We start from the raw sequence: 15,643 nt of genomic DNA, 5'->3' as shown, positions 1-15,643 counted from the left end.
CCTGGCACAGGTTGCCCAGAGAAGCTGTGGCTGCCCCTGGATCCCTGGAAGTGTCCAAGGCCAGGCTGGACGGGGCTTGGAGCACCCTGGGCTAGTGGAAGGTGTCCCTGCCCATGGCAAGGGATGGGACTGGATGAGCTTTAAGGTCCCTTCCAACCCAAACCATTCTGGGATTCCATGATACTCTTTTCACCATCATCCTTCCATAGTCAAGTTACTGCATTTAACCTGAATTCACATTTATTTTGCTCTGCCAAAAGCCAGACATTGCCACAGCCCACCCACTTCTGGAAAACCAGAGACAATTTCTGAGAAGCAAAGGATCGTGCAAGAGAAAATAAACATTTAGGCACAGCCCCACTGCCTGTGTCTGTGGTGTGTGACAGAGATCAGATTTAGAAAACTACACTGAAAATTACCACAGGATACAATTAGTCTATAACTTCTTCCAGAGAACTCAATTAAGTCGATGAAAATGTGGGGAAAACGCGGGTCCAGAAGCGGTGACGCCTCTTGGTACCTGGCAAGAGCTGTTCTAAAGAACATGCAGGAATCACTTTGATATCAATTCCCACTTCCAACCTATTTTATTCTCAATAATAAGAACTGTATAAACCATGGACACCTTGCACCAGTGTTTGAACAAGCACAGTTCAAAGTCACAAAATCATCGAGTATCAGGTCAGAAGGGACCTCAAGGATCACCTGGTCCAACCTTTCAGCACTGAAAGTCAACAGAAGGCAAGGGCTCTTTCTGCCAGGCACTGCACAGTGAGAAAGTACACCCATTACACCCATCCCAAAAGTCACCTTTGAAACAAAAAAGTACTCCTATTTTTCACAGGATCATAAAACGATAGCACCGTTCAGGTTGGAAAAGACCTCCAAGATCATCAACTCCAACCACTTTCATGGGTATAAATCAAGGACTCGCCAGGCTTAAGGTGTTTCTCATAGGCACCCAGCAATATTTTGCCAGAATCAGAAATAAAAATAAATAAATAAATAAATAAATGTTCTGGCTTCCAAGGCAACCAGACTTTGCCCAAGGCAGTTGTCATCAGGGGTGCTGGTGCTGATCAACAGTAACTCACCACGCACGTCCGGTGGGCGATGCCACCCCCCCAGCAAACACTTCCCAGAAACAAGAAGTCAAGTGCAGCACCAGAAGATTCTCAGTGGTGCATTTCAAACACCCCCGAAGGCCCCTTCAAGGGCTGTGGTTCCAGCTGGAATGCTACTCACGCCTGCCTCCAGTAACACCCAGACCCAGCTCAGCTCCCTCTTCATCATGCCCTCCTCCCTCTCGCAAAAATCTCTTCTGCTCAAGCACCATCCTCATAACCCTCCACCCTTTCAAAAGGGTGGCAAGCAGGAGCTGCTGAGGTGCCCTGCCACGCACTGTGAGATGTTTACAACACACAGTTTGTGTTATTTACATCCTGTATAACGTTAACTCTCCTCACCTTTTGCCACTCGGTGTAAATTACCCCCTAACTTGGCAGATGTATGTTTATTAGCAGCCTCAATTAAGGAAATATTTGTGCCATGTCCCACTGGGCATGGCTATGCTAATACTTCTCTCCCCTTTCCAAACCCAGTGTCTAAATCTAATTAGTTCTGAAAATCAACCCTATCAGGACAATAGAGCTCTGCTTTTGCTCGCCCACAGCTCTTGATAAAGGTTGTGTTCCACTGGAAGAATTTTATACTGTTTTATATTGCTGCCCACGAGTGACAAACTGCTGATGAAAGGCACTGAACCCCCCCTACCATACGGATTTGTTGTTTTATTTGGGTGCCAAGACTTCTAAAAGACTTTAAAAATTCAGTTTATGCAGGATGTAACTTCCTGCACAGGCACAGCACCATGGCAGCGAAGGCATCACTAACTCTGAAACCAAAGGGAGGTTGGGGCTTCATGAATATCCAAACTAAAGGTTGCCCATCAGTGCCTGGCAAATCCGACCCAGCACTGTTTAAAATCACTGTTTAAAACTGAGAAGAGTGGAAAAATGAAGATTTAATATCTTTATGCAGGTTAAACCACAGCATGCAGAGCACAGGCATTAAATTCCATAAAGATGATCCTTTCCACTCTGCTGCAAAATCATAAAATCACAGAATCCCAGACTAGTTTGGGTGGGAAGGGACCTTAAAGCTCACCTCATTCCAGCCCCTGGGCAGGGACACCTTCCCCTAGCCCAGGCTGCTCCAAGCCCTGTCCAACCCGGCCTCAGTCTGTTGATACAGGAAAAATAATTCTGTATTTTAATAGTACTACAATGATAGCAGGTGCCAGTGATTCCAGCAGGTCTTAACACCAGAGCAGGGTTTGTTTCAAGCATAACTTACTGCTACTAGATACTTTTCCCCCCTGGAGAATCAAAGGATTGCTTAAAGCCTGGTTGCCTGCAATAGGGAGTGGGTGGGACTTTTTCACTTGTCAGTGGCTCCCTATAGAAAAAACCCGGATCTGAAAACTAAGAGTTTAGGAAAATCCTAAAATTCACGAGAGTAAGATTTCTTGCAATGATAAAAACTGATGGAGGACAGAGCTGTGGAATTTTTACCTCCTTTCCACCTGACAGGAGGGTGGAGCCAGGTGGGGCTGGTGTTTTTTCCCAAGGAACAAGTGACAGGACAAGAGGACAAGCCTCAAGCTGTGCCACGGGAGGTTCAGGGCATCAGGAAGAATTTCTTCTGGAAAGGATGGTCAGGCCTTGGGAGGGGCTGCCCAGGGAGGTTTGGAGTCCCCACCCTGGAGGTGTCCCAGGAAGGCCTGGTCGTGGCACTCAGTGCTCTGGGCTGGGGGACGAGGTGGGGATTGGGCACAGGTTGGACTCGGTGATCCTGGAGGGCTTTTCCAACCTAAAGGATTCTGTAGTGCCCTCAGAAGGTAGAGTCCTTCAGGGCTCTTACACCCTGTGAAAATCCCCCCCTTGCCCACCCACAGCACTGCTTTTGCTGTCCAACAGCCAAGAGGGAGGAGCCCCACGGACGGAGGATGCTCCAGGATGCCACCAGGCTGGGCACCCTCACACCCCCTCAGCACAGCTGAGCTGCACAGTTCTCCACCCTAACCTGAGACTGGCTACCCAGAAGCACCCAGAATACCTAAAAATAGCGACAAGAATCACTGGAGAGGCTGCTTTCTGCCCCAAGACTTTAGAACCCGGACTGTAGGGATGGAAATATTTTTGGTGTGTAAATAGGTGCAACTGAGCAAACACGAGCTGAGCACCAGAGCAGATTTGTTATCCTGGACTGTCATTTCCCATCCTCGTTCTCTTTTCTGAAGGCACAATTATGGAAGCACGTGGCTTTAATGCCCACAATGCTCATTAACTCGACATGTGCCCGTCTCACCACTGCAGCTCTCACACGGGGGCTGAAGGGACCAGCTCAAAGCTATGGAGAACTCTGAACCTCCAGTTTTTAGGGGGGAGAAAACATCCAAATAAAGATTCATTTGCCTAATTTTAGAATTTCTTTCTGTGTCTCAAAACTCCTTGGGCCATGGCCAGCAGGACTACATTCCCATACCACGGTGCCTTTGATCCTTAGTTTGATGAGTAAGATAAAAGACCCCTGAAAATAGACATGCCCTAAAAAAACCTTTGTCCGTGAAACACGAGGGAATTCTATATATTTGTTTCCCTGCTGCGATTTAGTAACAGGTAGATATAAAATCACAAGCTTCTCAAGCAGTAAACCTGGAACAACAAATATGCTGATTAGACGAAAAATTTGGCTGGGAGATAAAGACCAGCAACTACAGGGAAAATTAAAAATTACTAAAGAGGAAAGTGAGGGGGAAAAAACCCAATCAAATCTTATGATTATCTGACAATCATTTTCTCTCATTGTGTATTGAAAAGAAAAGAAAAGAACAAAAAAGACAGCTCTGAAAGGTAATAATTTTATGTTTAGACTGAGAAACAAAATAAAATTATACTTTAAAAAAGCTACCTTAACAAGCTGGAATAAAATCCCAGTTTTGTTTCCTGCACACACTTTGTTTGGCAGGGAGAGCAACTAGCTGTAATTGTGCAAAAAAAGGAGGGTGATATAAATCACCAAAGGTTAATGACCAGGATGTGAACAGAGGGACTTGTTTACAGAAATAGCTCGCAATTTAAAATTTACAAGAGATTTAATGCCACCGCTTGGCAATCACTAAAATCAACAGCCCAGAAAACAGTGACATTAAGAAAAATATTACAGTTATAATCATTCCAAAATAAGTCAATTAGTGTTAGGGCAGGCGCTCGCCATTACTTGACCCATTTGGTTTGCACTTAAGTGAAGAGAAAAAAAAATCCCCCTCCCTTCCAGCGAGATTACTGAGTTGTGACCTATTTTGCATTCCCTGTTTCTTACACCATCCCTCTTCCATGCTGCTGGAGATGGTGGTGCTGGAGTGTTTTTTTCACCCCCTCTCCTTGCCTGGTTTCCAAGTAATCCTGACCTTTGACATTTGTAATAATAATAATAAAAAAAAATATATATATAAAAAGGCAGTTTATAATTGTGTTGTTCAAACGAAGGTGGAGGTGTGGGGAGAGGGAAATAAATATATAAAATTCCATGTGCTATTATACAAAAGGCATGACGGCTGTCTTGGGTGGGAAAAAAAGCAATGCAAGTCAATTTGTGAACTTTGGCACCAGGTGACCTTTAGAAATACAACAATATCCAGAATTTACAAGCAAGAGCAGCACATGCAAATGACCCGGCACTGTCTCGCCTCTGGATTAGAGCTGCAAAGAGCATTATGGAGAAGGCTTGCACAAAACAAATTAAGATTGTTACTTAAATGTCACGGCACACTATTGTATTTGGCTACAGATCATTACACCTGATACTAACACTTTTAAAAACTGTAATAACTTGGGAAATATTACATTGAGTGCCCGCACGGAGAAAGGGAAAATATATATGTATCTCCTGAAAAAAAAAAAAAATAAAAGGAGAAAATGGGTTCCTGAAGTAATTTAAACATCACCACTCCACGACTAGAGGGAAAGGTCAAGATTTAAGTAAGCTGAAAGGAACACAAATGGCAAAGTAAAAGGCACAACCAGAGAGACGGAAAGCCCAGGTGGAATGACTCTGCAAACACGGGTGGGACAGGCATGCTCGGGGCAAAGCTCACTTCCATGCCCACACTGGGGAAGGGACAGAGGCAAGGAGCACGAAGTTTTGGAGAAGAGGGGTTAAAAAAAAGGGGGAAGAGAGGAGGTTTCCATCTGGGACGGGTGGGTTTGTTACCTTCGGTGTTGGTGCTGCTGCTGCTGTATATATTTCGCAGGCTACCAACACGGTTTAGTTTCCAAGCTTTGCGTTTGGCTGCGTCCAGAGAGCAGGAGGGGAAGAGAAAAAAAAGAGAATAAAAATAAAGAAAAAGAAGGGGACAAAAAAAAAAAAAAAGAAAGAAAATCAATGAAAAAGGGGAGAAAAGAAACATCAAAAAGCATGTGAAGTAAAATACAAGCACGAGCCTGTTAACAAGTGAAGAGCTCCACACAGAAAATGCACACAGGACCACTCAGCCTCTCCAATCCATGGCCCAGACAGAAAAACTCTTGAGAAGGATTTTTCTTTCAGTCTCTACAACGTGACATGACAAGATTAAATGGATCTGCTATTGGAATAGACAAAAACAGACCAGGAGAAGTAAAAAAAGGCAGGAAGTATTTGTGCAAAGGATACAAGACTAGACAAAACAGCTACTGTAAAATGCAATTTAATTCATGACAGAACAGCCTGACAAGAGCTCCTTTTCCTCCAAAAGCCTGTAGGGATCACTTGGTGCCTGGAGTTCACCCTTAAACCTCCTTTTTACATCATCACCTTTAAAAACTGAAGTGATGATGTAATGACCTTGAATCCTCCTAACAGCAAATGCTATTTGTAGTGCTGAGCTCAGAGGCACTAAAATCATCACAGAATCACAGAATGGCCTGGGCTGGATGGACCTTAAAGCCCATCCAGTCCCACCCCCTGCCATGGGCAGGGACACCTTCCACTAGCCCAGGTTGCTCCAAGCCCCGTCCAACCTGGCCCCAGGCAGGGATGGGGCAGCCACAGCTTCTCTGGACATCACCTAATTATTCTGAAGAGTGTCAAGCAGACATTGATGCAATCAATGTTTGTTGGTCCTCCCTTCCTTCCCCCCTGGCAAATCACTGCAAAATCAAGGTGTTTATTTGGAAAGGGAAAAAAAAATAAAATTGATCCTTTACACAGAATAGTAACATCCCCATTTTATTAGAATTGACTCAAACTTTGAGATTCTCTGAGCTCCTGGCTGCTGTTTCACAATTAGCAGAAAATATTGCTCAAAACCACTCCACTCCTGTGCTCATTAGGGGAGAGCACATTTTCACCTTCTTTAAAATCGACGCATTTTGCCTCAAGAGTGAAATCCCAGCATGAGAAGGACGTTCAATCAAAAATATGTTTAGGCTGAGATTCATCAGACAGCAACTGCATGAAACATCCAAGTACACCAGGACACTGCTGGCACTGCCAGCAACTGAAAAACCAGGGAAGTGGTGGGATTAGCATCCCTGGAAGTGTGACTGTGGCCCCTGGGGACCTGGTTTAGTGGTGAACACGGTGGTGGTGCGTTAATGGTTGGACTCAACCATCTCAGAGGTCTCCTCAGGGACCTTAGACCCTCCCCTCTCCCACCACGGATGCTCCTCACCCTTTGGGATGACAGGGACATCACACAACGTACCGAGTACTGGGATACAATAATTTAGAAGTTTTCTTTCTGTATTTATGAGGGAACTTTTTGAATGCTCCACAAAAGTCAGACCAAATGGCTGCTTCCGGGGAAAAGGAACAGTGACATGAAGTCATTCCAATCTTTAACAAAAAGCCTGGTTTTCAGCTGAAGAACTAAGGCTGTTAAGCTATATGAGGTTTTAATAAAGCCATCTGCAGGCTTTTATGTCATATACAGAAAAGGAGGACTGGATTCGCAGTGACATCATCAAATCTGAAAGTGTTTTCACTGGGTGCATCCTTCAAGCTGAAAAAAACCTTTCTTTTTAACAAGTCTCAGCACCTACAGAGGCACAATTGCCCAGCAGAGAACTTGTTTTCCCTCTAAAACATTTACATATAAATAGGCAAAATCGAGGTTTGGCACCCCTCTGAAGGGAAGATGGTCTGCAGTGCACAGAGACCCTTTCCCAGTCCCTTTTCCATTTTTCACACTTTAATGGCATGTTTGAGTCTGGCTGTGTGAGCAGGAGTGAACTCTCAGCCTGGTTTTCTATTAACCTATTGATGAAATAATCCATTTTAATGTGGTAGGTGTCAGGTCTTTCCCTTCTCTTTAAACAAATGGACTTTTCCCACAGTGGTGCTGAGGTCCTGATACATCCCAGTGTGTCCTTTCCCACTGATTAGGCTCCAGCCTGTTTGCTCCAGGTGCTCTCCTGGCTTTGAGGATTCAATAGGATTACCAGCAGCAGGGTTTGGGCACTGCCAAGCGCAGCCTCTGGGGGTGACTGATGTGCCAGGACCCAGTGGAGCCTCCTACCCTGCCTGGCTTTGGAATGAGTGTTGTTACCGACCAACAAGGCTGGAACAGGCACCACAGGTCATTATTTGCCTGGTTTGGCTTTCACTTATATCACAGGATATTCAGCCTCTCCAGTCTGGGTTCACTTGCTGGGTCCAAAGTTAACTCAACAAAAGCTCTTGTTGCCAACTCTATTTATCTATATATCTATATCCATATTATATCTATATTATATCTACATCTATTATTTATATCATATACACACTTAAACAATCAAATCAACCCCAACTGGTTACCAAGAAAAAGCTGTAAGAAACACTCCATTATGTAACATCAAAACTCACTAATTAGGAAGATCCTTAAGGCAGATTGATTTGAAGTATCTCCTGGAAGTGTGTTTTCTTCCAAAAAAGCCACTAAGAAGTGTCTCTAACCAGAAACACACCTCCCTCAAACATCAAATACCTGGAATGAATTTAACTACATATACCCATATCACCAAGTGCCACATCCACTCAGTTTTTGAGCACTGCCAGGGATGGTGACCCCTCCGCTGCCCTGGGCGCCCCTTTCCAATGCCTGACCACCCTTTCAGGGAGGAATTCTTCCTGATGTCCAACCTGGAACGGACTCATACAGATTTGGAAGGGTCAGAGGTGTTTTCTGCTGTGGTTTTCCTACAAAGAACCTTAAACTGCTTAAATCAAACACACCAGGACACTCGTGAGGTGAAGAACTGCTACAGACTGGTTGCTGCAAATGGGGAAAGGCTGCAGAGCACACAGAGCCTGGAGATCATGGAAGCCTTTGCCAGGACTTGGTAGGCACTGACTGGGCTCACTGTGCTTTTCCAGAGGCAATTCCACTCCTTTATTTCAGCTTTCTATGTCCTGAGCTGCAATTTTTCCATTTGTGAGGCAGGGACTGTGATGCACATGCTTTGAAGTGGGAGCTGTACAGGTTACTTGATGGCTCTGCAGGTCTTTGAACATCCAAAACCAACCAAAAGAGAGCCCTAAACACTGAATCCAAGCAGAAGATACTTAAATCCAGTGGGAGATGATACATGTTGGGTCTCTCCATGACAATGGAGTGCATGACAATGCAGCTCTGGGAGGAAATCCAGCTGGATCTGGAGACAGAGAGGCCTCCCTTTGCTGATGTTTTTGAGGACTCCACTGTGAGCTGAACTATACCCACTTACACACACACACTCTGGATGTAAAACAGCCTCTCACATCTTCGAGTGAAAACAGGCATGTTGGTATCACAGAAGAAAACCAGGCTTCAGTAGAACCTTTTGCCAAGATATGGAGTAACTGGGAATCAGTTAAACTCGATCACTCCCAATTCCCCCCTCTCTTTGTACTCGTGCAGACAGTAACTTCCCAGCTGTGACCATCCCCCTGCAGACAGAATCTCTGTGGTTGCTTTCTTTAACAGGCCTGCTATTTATTCTCTGTTAATGAGTCTACTTGTCCTGTTTTGATTAGGTTTTGTAGTAAATATGTTTACTACCACCATGATCAGGTACCATTCTTTCTTAAAGCAGCAGATGTTTGTAGAAGGAATGTACCCACCTGTGATCTGAGGATCCATCTCCTTGGTACCAGGGAAGTTCTCTGAGGATGCTCAAGGTACTGTACTCAACAAAACCTCATATTAACCCCTTTAAACCTGCACTAATTCAGTTCTCTATACATTTTGATAAGCAGAAATATGCTTTTACTCTTAAGGAGAGTCTTAATACCTACAGTCTCACCCTGTTGCAGAACAGGAATTTGCCCAACACCACCACACTCTTTGGTAAGAGGATGGAAATGATTCCATTAAGATGCAACTCAGGAGATTCTCAGCCCATGGAAACTTGTCTCTGAGACTGTGAAAGGGCTTGACATTGTTTTACCCTTTGTGAAAGCAATGACAAAAATTCCTCCGAAAGGGTTAAAAAAAAAGCAGCCCAAACCCCAGGCATACCTAATATACGACATTTAGAAAGTAAAATAAACTGGAAACATTGTGTTTCTAGACCTGTCCAACACCTAAATTTTAAAATAAAAAAAAAAATCAAACCACAAAGTGCACAGAACTTAAAAATCACAGAATCATAAAATCACAAAATCACAGGATTCTCAGATGGTTTGGGTTGGAAGGGGCCGTAGAGCCCTTCTCATTCCAGTCCCCTGACACAGGCAGGGATGATAAATGTGTCCATCAATTTTTTATAATTTCTATCAAATATGTACAGCTTATCTATTAACCCAGATTTCCAAAGGAAACCTGAACATGACTCTAAGGTTTCCAAACACACCTGTTTGGTGCATGGATGTTACCAAGACATACATCCCAGGGGGCTAAAAAAATGGATCCAAGAGACGAAAAGTATTTCATATGGTAACAGTCCTAAATATGCTCTTTTTGGACTCCAGAATACTCAAAAAACAAGCTGATGTAAAGTAAATCAGTAAAGTAAATTACTAAAAGTGCTGAGTTACAGATATTTCCCCAAACACAAGTAAAATTCTCTGTCTGGTACAAAAAAAAACCCCCACCCTTTCCTCCAGAGCTGAAATCCTTCCCAGCGCTCTATTTTAAACCCAGAAAACTCTATAAGTAATACTTCAAATCCTATTAATAGTTAATTACGTTTGGCTTCTATTCAGCTTTGAACATTTCAAATGAAGGGAAAAAAAAATGAAAACACATTCATACTTCTGCTCGTGACAGGGGAAAAAAGTTACTCTAATTAAACATTCCTAAAAAATGTTTTTAATTTTTTTTTTTCCCTCCTCGCAATATTTCTCCATCAAAACTTCTGCAGTAGGTAAAGGACCCACTAAACGACTTCACTGCCTTTCCAATACACTATAAACACCCAAGATTCGAATCGACAAAACTAAACGGTAATTGGAAACATTTCTCTCAGTTTTTCATTATTGTGAAGCAGAAAATTATGGTCCCTTTTCTCCACACACAAAAAAATCCCTTCTCAACCACCTAGAAAAATTGTCTTTTAATAAAAGCTTTAGATTATACTATCATATTTCAAAGGCAACGAGCAGTTGAAGCAGCTAATCAAAGGTGTAATTATTTAATGAGCCTCCCCCTGCCACGGAAGGGGCTGTGAGGGCCTGGCTGTGATCACTGGACCACCAGCTCCAGCCCTAGCCCTGCAAAACAACCCGTTCCCAGGGTTAGCTCCTCCAATTTGGGTTGACTCCACGAGGCCAGCTGAGCTATTATGGAATTAGGAGAATCACTTTGTCACTCTGCCACTGCTTTTTTTTTTTCGGACGCATCTGGACTAAAAATAATAAAAAAAAACAACCGTAAAGAGCTTTTCCTGCAGAGGAAACGAAAACATTGCCCTGACAAAACATGGTTTGTCAAGATCATCGCCGATTTCTTCACTTCTAATGCTGCATGACAGTTTTCTGTACAGCCCAGCTGCCCCACTCCAGTAATTCACATGTAAAAACCACCCCAAATGTGCTGATTGAAAATTACGTATTTGGCTTAATTGCACTTTAATATTTATATTCAAATAGACCCATATTAATCTACTTCAGAGGAGTGAAGCCAGCTACAAGCACAAGCAGGCCTTGAAACTCCATTCCATTGCTTATATCATATCTTTTACACCTGGAAATATGACAAGAATAACCTATAATCATCATGCATTAATTACCAGAGCTATCCACGAGCTAAGCAAGTGTCCAGCACACCTTGGCTTATTCTTGGCTTACAACAAAGCAGTTTATTATATCTAAGCCTCAAATGTTAAATATGAACTACTCCTATTATACTTCTTTTGTGGTACTAAATTCCCTTTTCTTTGGGCTACACTATTGGATTTCACAGAATCACAGAATCGTCACGGTTGGAAAAGACCACCGAGATCATCAGCTCCAACCTTCAACCAAATACCACTAAACCATATTGCAAAATGCCACGTCCACTCCTCTTCTGAACACTTCCAGGAATGGTGACTTCATCACTTCACTGGGCATCCCCTTCCATTTGATCCAAGATATCGGCCCTTCTGGAATTTCAAAGGTATTTGAATTCCTACCCAATTATCCAGGTTTCAAGATCAGTGTCATGCCTGTAATTGGTATCATCAGAGCTCAGGTGACACCACCACCTGGGATGCCACTGGAAACCAGAGCCGGTGAGGAAGCACTTCCCAGCCCTGCACCTTGCAGCTAAATACGACCCCAGGATGCAAGGGGAGACTGACAGAGGCTTCTTCAGACCACTACACCTGGCCAGAATGGCACCTGTGACAACAAACCCTGGTTGATGTGACACCAAAAGCACTCGGGTTTTGAGATCCTTATTGGCAAAGCTCCCACTACTGTGGAATGGGAAAGGACCTTTTAAAGGTTGTCTTGTCCAATCTCTTGTAATGAATAATTATACAAAATGCAAAATGCACCATCACTAAATCCAACTCAGTGTATTTGGATGGACAGCAGGAAAAAGCACCCCTGAAGAGGAAACAAGAGTGTGGGTGAGGAATCCAGGGACACCGAGGAAAGGAAGATTAGTGGAGCAGGAGTGGGACACCGAGGGGTTGTGTGGGGTTATCTGCCATCAGCCCAGACACAGTACTGGCTGTGGGAACAGAGCCACTTCCCTGCTCACCCCAGGAAGCACTGCCTTCATGGCACGACGGACTGATCCGTGTCTCAGACCATCGGTTCCACCCGTGGACAAGGAGCCGACGCTCGCCCGGCACAGGCTGACGAACGAGGGGCACTGGGATCCCTTCAGCAAGGATGCACTGCCTGCACCCTTCTCCTCTGGAACACAAACCTGCCACGTTTGGCTGCTGGTGCCAGCAATTACTGTCAAGAAACCAGCTACAGAACAACAGAAAGAGCTTCTGCTGCTCCTCACTGCTCACTTTTAAAAGATAAACTCAGTGCAGGCATCTTGAAATTTCCCACAGTTTTTGGCCACAAAATTTCTGTTCCAATGTATATCAGGTGTCAGAATGGAAACACTGCAAACTAGAAATAAAATATACTACCATAACTAGTATAACTCGGCGGAATTAATGCCAAAAAGAGCATGTTTGGGGGTTTTTTAGGTGGTAGAAAATCTGTAACTTGTTTGAAGATAAAAAATATTTACATATGAAGTGGGATGGGAAGGTGCTCCCTGCACATCAACGAGCTCCACAGCACCTTCTTGCCAAGGTATCTTAAAAGAAACAAGGGAAAGCTGAGCCAGGACATGGGCAGGACCAATATTTATGAAATTCTTACAGTTCCCATTTACTTGAGATTTTTTGTAGATACAGATGATGAAGTGTTTGATTTTTTCAAAGACCTGGGTATACTGCTTATCTTGCATTTAGTTTGTTCAGCATTTATTATAATTATTTTAAAATAAATAAAGGAGACTGCACTACCCTCTGATAACAAAGGAGGCTTGTAAGTCATCTGTATTCTTCTAAGGTAGCAGAAAGGTACATTAGGCATCATTGCCACTTTGGCATTCCAGCTTTTACTTAGTTAAAAGGAATTGGAACATGGAACAGAAATGGGAATTTCCATTCCTACCCTCTCCCATCTTTCCCACTATTTTCTCACCTATTAAATCCATAACATCCACCCTACTGTAAAAGGTAAGCTCACACTAGGCAAACAAAACCTTATACAAAAAGATGTCACAAGCTGTTTCCCCTCCTGAAAAAGCAGGTGCTGTCCCTGTCAGCTCCTCAGGACCACCAGACACACCAGACCATAAAGCACAGACAAGGTAGAGGATCCAAATCTTGCTCAACAACACAAGTCACCTGAGGTCAGGCAAAAGAACACCTTGTGCTACACCATTCTGGGAAAGACTATCCATAAGGCATCTCATGGATCAAATGGCTCAGCTGCTGCCCAGAGAGGTTGGGACTCCCCATCCCTGGAAGTGTCCAAGGCCAGGTTGGACAGGGCTTGGAGCAACCTGGGCTAGTGGAAGGTGTCCCTGCCCCTGGTAGGGGGTGGAATGAGATGGTCCCTTTAAGGTCCCTCTCCACACAAACCATTCCATGATCCCACCATATCATCCTTTGCAGACACCCAGCCCTGATCCAGGCTCATTAGCAGTTTGCCCTCCAGCACGGGCACAGATGAGGAACATGCACACACAGCCCCCTTTTGTTTGTTCTGGGGGAATCACATCCATATGTGAGCAGACACAGCACCGCTTCCCACTGCAGCTTTAGATATAGAACATGAATTCTTCCTTAATTTTCATCACATGTAAAAACAAACAGGAGCCAATCTTCCAGAATTAGGTGCTTAATAGTTCAGCATGTTACTCAGTCCCACATTAACACAGGGATTCCTTGCTGGAGAAACTAATGGAGAGATTTATTGTGTCAAGGTCTTTTCCTACAAACTACTGAGCCACCTTTAACGATTATTTCTCTATAAACCTGAAAGCTTGTGATAAAACAGGATGGTCACCCTGGAGTCATTTAGGTTGGAAAAAAAGCCCTGAAGACCCTTTTTACCTGAGGTTCTACATCATCCTGCACTGACAGAGAAGGCAACTTCCAGGTCCTTCCCTTGACTACATTAGAAAATGCAGACCTGCAGATGTTGGGACCTACAGTGCAAGGAGGACAACCTCAGCAACCTGGTCTAGTGGGAGGTGTCCATGCCCATGGCAGGGAGTTGGAACTGGATGGTCTTTGAGGTCCCTTCCAACCCAAAAATCTATAAATTTCCATTTTAGGACCCCTCAAAGCCTGAAAAATTAAAATCAAATAGCTTGATCAAAGCAGGCACTGGGATAAATAAAGCAGGATGGAATTTTCACATGTAGTTTACAAAGAAGTCACCATAACCTTCCCACACTCTCTGCTCAACCAATGGTTGTGCTATTCCCCAACATCTGCCCAGATGCTGCTTTGTAGAAATCCCACAAGCTCAGGGTTAACCCGTGACTCTGCGGCTGCTCTCACGTGAAGGTTATCATTCCCGTAATTCGACTTTTTTTTCAAAAGCTGCAGTTGCAGAAAATCCCTGGGGAGATGCTGTGATTAGCTCTGGAATGAGGTCGGAAAAAGGAGGCTGCAATTTGACATTTGCATGTTTGAAACACGGTGTGTTCTGGCAGGGACACACAAACACCACGTGGCCGCCTGAGCGAGCAAGGAATTAAGAAGCCGCGCTGCCTTCCACCTTCCAGCAAAACCCCCAGGAACAACTGCACTGGGCCTGGGAAGGTAAATATTAAATCCTGAATTTACATCAGAACCTGGTGTCACAGGCTCCCTCACAAGCCACAGCTCTGAGGTGTTAACTACTAACTGGCTCAACCACAATGGCCGTTACTAATCGCTTACTGAATAATGGAAGTGACACAACTGATAAAAGGTTTCAATCCTGGAAAAAAGTGATTTATAGTATTTCACTCTACTGGCACTGTTATTTGTATGACAAATGGTCGGACAGACACCAGTTAATCTCTGCACACCTCCGAGTCTGATGTGGCAGCCTCTGCCGGAGCATCCAAACAATCAGGAAGCGTTCGCGCCGCGGCCACGCCGGCGCCAGGGGCCGAGGGCTGGGATTCTGTCAAGGCTGAGCCCCAAATCAATTTACCCAATGGGTTTTATTTTTTTTATTTTTTTTTTGGTAGGGGGGAGGAAGAGAAAGGAAAGAGGAGTATCATCATAAAGCAGGGAAGCTGCAGCCTTGCAGCAGGAGGGACCGGCCCTGCTCCTCCAGTGCAGAAATGAAATCATCAATACAAGCACGGCATTAACGATTCCACAAAGCTCCACGTTGTTTATGGATCTGCCCTGATGGCAAAAGCCGAACTGCAGAGTCACACAGAGCTGTCACAACTGGTATGGTGCAGCAGAATATTCCCCCCCCCCCCCATGTACTGCAAATCCCATCTTCCCCTTGGACAGGAGACAGGGATGGGGCAGCTTTAAAGGGAGCAGGAGATAGGATTTCCCTCCCTTGGGAAATGAACAGGGCTTTATATTTACAAGCAGCCCATCAAGAACAGCTTCATCTCATTGGTGCTCTTGGTATTATCCCACTCTCTGCAGAAGTCAAACCTATTTTATCAAGCCAGCCT

The 15,643-nt window shown here is 44.2% G+C and overlaps 1 protein-coding gene across 10 annotated transcripts in view; it reads right to left on the bottom strand.

Moving 5' to 3' along the window:
- The window catches only part of AGAP1 (ArfGAP with GTPase domain, ankyrin repeat and PH domain 1), a 314,556-nt gene that overhangs the window by 48,601 nt on the left and 250,312 nt on the right, over nucleotides 1-15,643 (bottom strand). For 6 of the 10 annotated variants that reach the window (XM_027735152.2, XM_027735158.2, XM_027735157.2 and 3 more), the window contains one exon: nucleotides 5,275-5,352. The exons of the other annotated variants lie outside the window; for them this stretch is intronic. In XM_027735152.2, coding sequence (XP_027590953.1) covers nucleotides 5,275-5,352 — 78 coding nt within the window. The remainder of the gene's footprint in view (nucleotides 1-5,274; nucleotides 5,353-15,643) is intronic. 10 annotated transcript variants of the gene reach the window in all.

This window comes from Pipra filicauda, unplaced genomic scaffold, assembly GCF_003945595.2.
Source record: "Pipra filicauda isolate LSUMZ 115617 unplaced genomic scaffold, ASM394559v2 scaffold282_size1924045_pilon, whole genome shotgun sequence".
Lineage (NCBI taxonomy): Eukaryota > Metazoa > Chordata > Aves > Passeriformes > Pipridae > Pipra > Pipra filicauda.
This window is presented reverse-complemented; position numbering and strand designations above follow the sequence as displayed.